This window comes from Lolium perenne, chromosome 3 (genome assembly GCF_019359855.2).
Source record: "Lolium perenne isolate Kyuss_39 chromosome 3, Kyuss_2.0, whole genome shotgun sequence".
NCBI lineage: Eukaryota > Viridiplantae > Streptophyta > Magnoliopsida > Poales > Poaceae > Lolium > Lolium perenne.
Window position 1 is genome coordinate 94,110,720 of NC_067246.2, and position 9,764 is coordinate 94,120,483.

General features: G+C 50.1%; 1 protein-coding gene across 1 annotated transcript; it reads right to left on the minus strand.

The window, feature by feature from the left end:
- Positions 1-1,498: 1,498 nt before the first annotated feature.
- Positions 1,499-4,486, minus strand: LOC127341900 (endoglucanase 2-like). The gene is made up of 4 exons (XM_051367840.2): positions 4,158-4,486; positions 3,862-4,074; positions 3,437-3,727; positions 1,499-2,236 (listed from the first exon to the last, which is right to left on the minus strand). The coding sequence occupies exons 1-4, from the start codon at positions 4,350-4,352 to the stop codon at positions 1,733-1,735; spliced, it is 1,203 nt and encodes a 400-aa protein (XP_051223800.1). The 5' UTR covers positions 4,353-4,486; the 3' UTR covers positions 1,499-1,732.
- Positions 4,487-9,764: the final 5,278 nt, after the last annotated feature.

Below are 9,764 nucleotides of genomic sequence, written 5' to 3' on the forward strand. Positions count from 1 at the left end.
TCCATATTATTTAAAACAAAGATAGATGTATCTATAATTAAAATGTGGCTAGATACATCTATATAAAAAAAATATGAGTCGGAGGAAATACCTTTATTTCAGTTATCACCACTTACAAAAAAAAACTACTCCCGCTCCCATCGTGGAAAATATAAATCAGAGTAAAATACTTTCTAACAAAGACTCGAACCATCTGCTATATGGTGTGGGTACTGGGTATCCTGGCGCGTTAGACCAAGTGCTCAGAATAAAACCTCAAAAGACGGATGCTGATGATATTTTTGATGGTGAACTAATTTTTTTTCGATAAAAGGAATATATTAATATGAAATGATACCAATTACACTTAGCCTGTGCAACAACGTAACACCCTAATGGCAGTACGGATGCACACAACCAAAAAGAAAAAAAAAACAAAAGTCCCGCTACAGCATCCCAGACCTAGCAACAACAATACATCCACCACCAAGAAAACACCTGAAATACAGACTTTCCAAAAGCGACGTCTGCAAGAAGGAAATGGTGTACCAGCGCCGTCGTCGCCCGACCAAAGATCTTAGATTTCACCCTAAAGATAGTCGCCGCTCTCAAAACAATGCCTCCAACAATGTCATTGCCAGACACAAAGGCCAGACCCCTGAGTTTTCACCCTGAAAGGTAGGACTCCGAACTTTATCTGTGTTGCCGCCCCCACTTTCGTACCACTGCTGCAGAGCCCGGAACGTTAAGAAAGTCCCTCAACATCGCGGAGACTTGAATTTCCCTTAGCTAGTCCTCCAATCTGGCCTTCATGATATTCTTTCTTCTGACATCATCATGGACCAAAAAGTTACTTGATGTCAATACAGAATAGAGCTTCACACCGCTCCCACCAGAACTAAACGGTCGGAATAAAAGCATGGGTGCGCGCGATCGAATACCACCCGGTCCAGTAAACTCCAGGCAAAAGATGCATTGTTCCATTCACCGGCGGCACCTTCCGGAACTCATCGCTCCAGCCAGATCAAGGCAGACTGGCCTCCGGCAGGTCTTCATCTTCGCATGAGAGAAATCCGAGGATCGCCACCAAAAAAAGCTAGACCAGCAGCCCCCACGCCGCCAGTCACTCATGCCAGATCACCGAAGAGGAAAAAAGCAGCGCGGATCATGCGTACCACCGCCGAACCTCCGCCGGGGGAGAAGGCCGCCACCGCTCCACCCACTCCTCCATGGCTACCGGCGAAGTGCATCAGGCCACGGCCAAGTAGTCGTGCCGCCCGGCATCCTCAACCCGCGCCTCATCGCCTCCCATGATGCGCCGCCGCGGAAGCCCTCTTCTCCCCATCGTCGTTCGACGGGAGGGGCGCCGCCATCGCCACCGAAGACGGCAGCAGCGGGGGCGGCAGCCTGAGGGGCGGCTGCTGAGGCTTGGGGACGGGGTCCTCCGCCGCCACGCGGGAGGGGGGAGGTAGGGTTTCGGGAGGGGGGATGGTGAATTAAATATGAGACAAGTACCTTTGAAAATATATATCTCGAGCTATATAGCACAATCTTTTCTAGAGCTTACGATAGACGCAACCACTCTAGCTACGAGCTTATCTTAGCTTACAATGTTGAGGATGGCTGAGAGATTGTCACTAGCCCTATCACTCCAGCTTCCCCCGACAAATTAACTACTGCAATCCATTTCAGACGAGCTTGTAGCCGGTGACCCAGACGTTCGCCGGCGGCGCCGCGTGGACGTACACGAACACTACGCTCCCGCCGGCGGGCACCGACGGAGCGGCGCCTGGGACTTGGCGAACGACAAGAGCTCCGAGGGCGCCGCCGACCCGGACGAGCACTGCACCTGCGCGGCGGCTCCATGGCCGGCGGCGGCGAGGCTGTCGGAGTAGGCCGCGAGCAGGAACGACGCGCTCGTAACGAACTGGAGGTTGTTCCACTTCTGGTGGTACATCAGGCCGCCGGGCGTGCGCTGGACGTCGCCGGAGCCCCCCTGCTTGCGGAGGCAGGAGCACGCGAAGAAGTCCGCCCTCTGCCTGTACCGCCGCAGCACGGCGGCGTGCGCGCCGGCTTTGCCCTGCAGCAGGATCTTGGCAGCCAGGACCTGCACGCCGGGGTACTTGATGTCCCACCCGAACTCGCTGGTGGACCAGCCCGTGCCGCCCAGCGCGTCGGCGTGGTTGGCCAGGTAGTCAAGGTACTGCCCCTCGCCCGTCGCGTGGAACAGCCACGTCGCCGCCCAAAGAAGCTCGTCCTGCATTAATGGAAACCACACGAACATGCATTGAGGATCATAATGTGATGCCAAATGTTGAACATGCATGGAGGAGCGAGTGTTCTTCTTGTCAGAGCTGAGGTGAGCTTAGAGCATGTCTAACAGCCCCGTATAACCCGCCCACCCCGTAAAATTCCGGCGACATACGGGGCAGGCGCGGTTTGGGCCGTCTAGCAGGCCCCGTATTCGGGCCGCCCCGTTTCGGCGGAATACGGGGCCCAGGAAATCGGCCCCGTCGCCCCGTACATATAGTGGGCGCAGGTGCGAGTGAGGGGTTAACCCCTCACTCGCAACCCTAGCTCCGCCGTGCGCCGCCGCCTCCTCCTCCTGCTCCGGCGAGCAATTAGCCGCTCCTCCGCGCCGCATTCCACCCCCAAGCCAGGATGGACTCCCGCCGCCGCAGTAGCGTCTCGCCGGCGAGCGGATCGAAGCGATCCCGCTCGCCGGACACCGTAGAGGAAGCGTGGCGGCTCAAGTGCAAGCTTTCCGCCGCCGGGAGCCGTCGCGCGGCCTGCAAGTACGCCGGCGCGCTGTACGTGCCGGAGCCGCTCCGGGAGTACGCCGCGGGTGGGCGGTGGTACCGGCAGGACCCGCCGCTCAAACCGATGAGCGGCGAAGCGTTCGAGAAGTGGCGCGCGCAGTGGCAGCGCGACCGCGCGGCGATGGCGGCATGGAGGGCGACCATCGGCAGCACCAGCGGCGGAGGAAGCGGAGGCGGCGAGGAGGAAGAGGAGGCGGCGGAAGAGGAGGCGGCCTTCCGCCGTGCGGTGGCCGAATCCGAGGCGGATGCCGCCGAGAAAGCTCGGGCGGAGGCAGAGGAGCAGGCGGCGGCCATCGCCGCCGTCCAGGAGTTCGAGGCGCGGCAGGCGCGGCAGGCGCGGGAGGCGCAGGAGGAGGCGGCGAGGATCGCCTTCATCCCCTACGTCATCCTTGACGACTAGACGTAGGTTGATCCGTAGTTAGATGTAGTATGATCCGTAGTATGATCGGAATGTATGTATGATCCGTAGTATGATCAATGAAGATGAACTTCCCGGGGTTTTTATTTTTGAAAATACGGGGCGAAATACGGGGTCTGCTAGACGGAATGGCTCGAAATGGAGCAGTTTTTCGATACGGGGCGAAATAAGAGACTAATACGGGGCAGCGAAATACGGGGCCTGTTAGACATGCTCTTACCCCGTATCCGCTGACCGACGCGTAGTAATTCTTGGCGACGGGGATGCTGGCGTCGTACCTTCCCCGGTACTTGTCGGCGAAATCAAACAGCTGCTTGGAGTGCTGCAGGAGCTGGCTCGCGTAGCCGGGGTTGGAGCGGCGGAACACGAGCGACGCCGCCGCCATTGCGGCCGCGGTCTCTCCGGCGAGGTCGGACCCTGGGTGATGGGTATCGATGCGGTACGCCTGACGGCTCGTCGTCATGTCCTCCGGCCGCTGCCAGCAGTTGTGGTCCGTTTCGCCGTCCCCAACCTTCACAGCAATCCGACTTGTCAACATCCGAACAAATGTACACTTGGCTAGTCAGCTACTGACTACCTGTATACCGAACTCTCGTAGTGATCTAATTAAACCGCAAAGACATGCACTCCATCGGGTCTACGAACCTCTCCGTAGAGCACGTTGGGCTCCGGGTGCGCCTTGACGAAGTAGTCGGTGCCCCACTTGATGGCCTCCATGGCGTGGCCGAGCTCGCCGGCCGCCCCCATCTGCTCGCCGTACTCCAGGACGCTCCACGACATCATGGTCACCGTGAACGCCATCGGCAGCCCGAACTTGACGTTGTCGCCGGCATCGTAGTAGCCACCCGTAAGATCCACCTGAAAGGAGCACAACAGAAGTTGACTAGTTAAGAAATGAACATTTTCACCTAGATTTGCAATGTGCATTGCACATTAATTACCCCGTTGGCCTTCCCGTCGAGGAGGCCGGAGTTGGCCCTCCATGAAATTCTCTGGTTGCCGGGGAGGACACCGGACCGCTGCGCCTCAAGGAAGAGGATGCTCTTGCTCAGCGCCTTGCTGTAGTCGATGGCGCTGCCGCCACAGTAGGAAACCTGTACCATGGCAACAAGCACCAAAATGGCGAGGAGACCCATGCCCACAGAGTGTGCTAGCTCCTTCTCTGGCTACGGCTGGCTGGTTGAGGCCAAGAAGCTAGCCGAAAAGGGAATGCCACAATGTGTGTTGTTTTGGATGCTGGCTCTGAAGCTCACGGGCTGATATTTATAGTGCGTCCATGTCGGGTGAAGAGAAAGGGGAAGACGAAGCTCAAATGTGGCGATCAGAGGGTCCGGTTATTTATTTCTGGTCTATTTTAATACTCCCTCTATCTAGATTTATTAATGATATAATTTTTACATTATATAGATCAAACTGGCGACCTAGAGATACGGGGAAGACTAGTAACTGAGATGGAGAGAGTACTAGTTTTTCCCTTCAAAAATGGGCGCTGCTCCTTTTCCAAAAAGAACATACAAAGAAATGAGAACGGAGGAATTACTCACTACTCACTCTTAAGGATTTAAGGGGAGGGAGTACTCAATCTCTCACAATTAGAGGTGTAAATGGATAGAATAATTTTTGCGCCGAAACTAGCCCCGAATCTATTTTAAGGTTTTCATATATAATTTTAATGAATCCGGTGGATAAGGATATCCGATTTCGACGTGGTGCTCCGGATACGGTATAGGATATAGTATAGCAAATATCATGTAGATATGGATAATCTGAAGGTTTTTAACCGGATAATCTGATTTTTTAGTCAAAAGCCAAGATCAATCTCACAATGTTAGTAGTTATTGAGTCACCGAATTCATTTGGTGAGCATATTTAGCTCTAAATTTCTATCGATGTTTTAGTTTTAGCAGAAATTGTGTCTTTTTTAACTACACAAGACTGAAAGTTTAAAATCCCTCTCAAAATTCGCAAGAACTATAACTATCTAGCGATGAGAGCATATATCCGAGTACTTATGTTTTCGGTCCGAGTCAGTCTTGTTTCCGCTTAGAATCCGCGATCCGGTATATCCTGGTTAATATTCGTTCCGATCCAAATCCAATAAAAATATGTGGTAAAGGATATGGTTTGAGCAAAATCCGATCCGATCCTATCCGATTATCATGCAAAAAATTAATGTGTCATTTCAGTTACTGATGAAAGAGATAATAGTGTTACTATTATACATAGATATTGTATCATAGGACGTATAATAAAAAAATTAAATGTCGAATAGATCTTGTACACAATTTTACGTTGAGATTGTACAAACCAATAAATATGATAAGATTATAATACTAGTATATGATATCATGCATTGTGGAGATAGTATCATACACTAGTAGCATACATGAAAGTGCAAAATAATACTATACATTGCGACTAGTCTTAGGGCATATTTGATTCAAAGAATTTTAAAAGCACAAAAGTAGGAAAACGTATGTGAAATCCTATAGGAACAAAAAAAACATAGAGTGTTGTAAGGTAATACTCTCATGGAGAAGGTAAAAGGGCTATTTAGTGGCCTAAGATCAAGAAGGAATGCTAGAATGGCCATCAACATGGATGATGAGCAACAAACAGAAGATGATATGACCTATCAGGTAGAAGCTTTGGATGTTGATGCATGTAAAATGCATACATGAACTTTGTCTTTTATAATATTGAATTCTCACATATTTGCAATATATATGATGATAATACCTTATTTTACATTGATTTATGGGGATTTACTAATGATCCCCTTTATTTGGTTTATAACTATGCATATTTTTCACTTTCAAAGACATATACGAAGTCAAATTCACCTAGCATTTTTTAGCGTCACTTTTTCATCGCAAGAAGCACCATAGAGCTTGGAAGCAGACCTAGATGGCCTAAGGCCCAAAAGAGGTCAGGTGGCGCGCCCAAACATGGTGGGCGCGCCAGCCCCCTCTTTTAGACGTCGATCGTCCAATTGACCTGATTCTTTCACCCACCGACGCATTTTGATCTAAAAAACACTATATATATGGCCATGAAGAGTTCTCGGGAGGAGAGGGACGCAGAAGACAGAAACACAAAAACATAGGTTGCAGCAGCGAAGATTCGAGGGGGAAACTCCGCCTGGATCACGGCTGGAGGGATCTCCACCTTATCCTACGTCTTCATCATCATCATGATCAGGGGGGTAGTCCACCTCTGGACTACGGGTTTGTGGGAGTAGCTTGATCTATTTTTCTCATGTTCTTCATAATTCTTTGTGCCATATGAGCTGATGGGGGCACTACCCTTCGGGTACCCGACATTAGTCTACCTCCTTTTGTAGGGATTCGTTGCATAGAAAACAAAAAAATTTCCTACCACGAGAACGCAATCCAAGCCAAGATGCAATCTAGAAGACGGGAGCAACGAGGAGATGATCGAGACTCACCCTTGAAGATTTCCAAAGCCTACAAGATGAGGCTCTTGTTGCTGCGGTAGACGATCACTTGCCGCTTGCAAAAGCGCGTAGAAGATCTTGATCACGGTGCCACGATCGGGCAGCACCTCCGTACTCGGTCACACGTTCGGTGTTGATGAAGACGACGTCCTTCTCCTCGTTCCAGCGGGCACCAGAAGTAGTAGCTCCTCCTTGACTCCGGCAGCACGACGGCGTGGTGGCGGTGGCGATGGAGAACTCCGGCGGAGCTTCGCTAAGCGTGCGGGAGAGGTGGAGGAGAGAGGGGGCGGCTAGGGTTTGGGAGAGGGGGTGGCCGGCCTCTATGGGGTGCGGCCAGCTTGGTGGCTTGTGGTGGCCGGCCCCCTCCCCTATGCCCCTCATTATATAGGTGGAACCCCAAGTGTTGGACTACAAGTCTTCGAATAAGACCCCAACCCAAAACCTTCCATGTAGTAGGGAAACCTACCCAAGGTGGGACTCCCACCCAAGTGGGATTCCCACCCTTCCATGAAGGGGGGTGGCCGGCCCCCTTGGTGGAGTCCACCTTGGACTCCCCCCTCTAGGGTTGGCCGGCCATGGGAGGTGGAGTCCCTTCGGGACTCCACCTTCCAAAGTGATTTCTTCCGGACTTTTCTAGAACCTTCTAGAACCTTCCATAAATGCACCGGATCATTTCCAAACTTGGAATATGACTTCCTATATATGAATCTTATTCTCCGGACCATTCTGGAACTCCTCGTGATGTCCGGGATCCCATCCGAGACTTCGAACAATACTTCGAACTCCATTCCATATTCAAGTTCAACTATTACAACATCAAACCTTAAGTGTGTCACCCTACGGTTCGTGAACTATGTAGACATGGTTGAGATCTCTCTCCGACCAATAACCAATAGCGGGATCTGGAGATCCATAATGGCTCCCACATATTCAACGATGACTTAGTGATCGAATGAACCATTCACATACGATACCAATTCCCTTTGTCACGCGATATTTTACTTGTCCGAGGTTTGATCATCGGTATCACTCTATACCTTGTTCAACCTCGTCTCCTGACAAGTACTCGTTACTCGTACCGTGGTATGTGGTCTCTTATGAACTTATTCATATGCTTGCAAGACATTAGACGACATTCCACCGAGAGGGCCCAGAGTATATCTATTCGTCATCAGGATGGACAAATCCCACTGTTGATCCATATGCCTCAACTCATACTTTCCGGATACTTAATCCCACCTTTATAACCACCCATTTACGCAGTGGCGTTTGATGTAATCAAAGTACCTTTCCAGTATAAGTGATTTACATGATCTCATGGTCATAAGGACTAGGTAACTATGTATCGAAAGCTTATAGCAAATAACTTAATGACGTGATCTTATGCTACGCTTAATTGGGTGTGTCTGATACGTCTCCAACGTATCTATAATTTCTTATGTTCCATGCTAGTTTTATGACATTACCTACATGTTTTGTTCACACTTTACATCATTTTGATGCGTTTTCCGGAACTAACCTATTGACGAGATGCCGAAGGGCCAGTTGCTGTTTTCTGCTGTTTTTGGTTTCAGAAATCCTAGTAAGGAAATATTCTCGGAATCGGATGAAATCAACGCCCAGCATCTTAGAATTCCACGAAGCTTCCAGAACACCCGAGAGCCACCAGAGGAGGGCCACAGGGGGGCCACACGTGTGGGCGGCGCGGCCAAGGAGCCAGGCGCACCGCCCTATTGTGTGGGACCACCGCAGCCCCTCCGACTCTGCCTCTTCGCCTATATAAAGGTCCCTGACCTAAATCTTCGATCGGGAAAAGCCACGGTACGAGAAACCTTCCAGAGCCGCCGCCATCGCGAAGCCAATATCTGGGGGACAGGAGTCTCTGTTCCGGCACGCCGCCGGGATGGGGAAGTGCCCCCGGAAGGCTTCTCCATCGACACCACCGCCATCTTCATCAACGCTGCTGTCTCCCATGAGGAGGGAGTAGTTCTCCCTCGAGGCTAAGGGCTGTACCGGTAGCTATGTGGTTAATCTCTCTCCTATGTACTTCAATACAATGATCTCATGAGCTGCCTTACATGATTGAGATTCATATGAGCTTTGTATCACTATTAGTCTATGTGCTACTCTTGTGATGTTATTAAAGTAGTCTATTCCTCCTTCACGGTGTAATGGTGACAGTGTGTGCATCGTGTAGTACTTGGCGTAGGTTATGATCATAATCTCTGGTAGGTTATGGAGTTAATTATTACTATGATAGTATTGATGTGATTTATTCCCCCTTCATAGTGTAAAGGTGACAGTGTGTATGCTATGTTAGTACTCGGTTTAAGTTGCAAAGATCTATTATGCTCTAAAGGTTACTTAAATATGAATGTCGAATGTTGTGGCGCTTGTTAACTCCGGCTTGAGGGAGCTCTTGTAGCCCTACACAACGAATGGTGTTCATTATCAAACAAGAGTATATGTAGCACAAAGGAAGAGAACTTATTTATTATGTGATCAATGTTGAGAGTGTCCACTAGTGAAAGTATGATCCCTAGGCCTTGTTTCCAAATACTGCAATCATCGCTTGTTTACTGTTTTACTGCATCTTTACTTCCTGCAATATTACTACCATCAATCGCACGCCTTGACAAGCACTTTTCTGGTGCCGTTACTACTGCTCATATTCATTCATACCACTTGTATTTCACTATCTCTTCGCCGAACTAGTGCACCTATACATCTGACAAGTGTATTAGGTGTGTTGGGGACACAAGAGACTTCTTGTATCGTGATTGCAGGGTTGCTTGAGAGGGATATCTTTGACCTCTTCCTCCCTGAGTTCGATAAACCTTGGGTGATCCACTTAAGGGAAACTTGCTGCTGTTCTACAAACCTCTGCTCTTGGAGGCCCAACACTGTCTACAAGAATAGAAGCACCCGTAGACATCAAGCACTTTTCTGGCGCCGTTGCCGGGGAGGAAAGGTAAAAGGTACTCATACTCCGGTCCCAGGTAACTAAGTACTTTTCTGTTGCCATTGTGTGTGTGCTCGAAGCTATTTCCTTTAGATCCTGCAATTGCATCTTTTTGTTTCTTGTTAAACA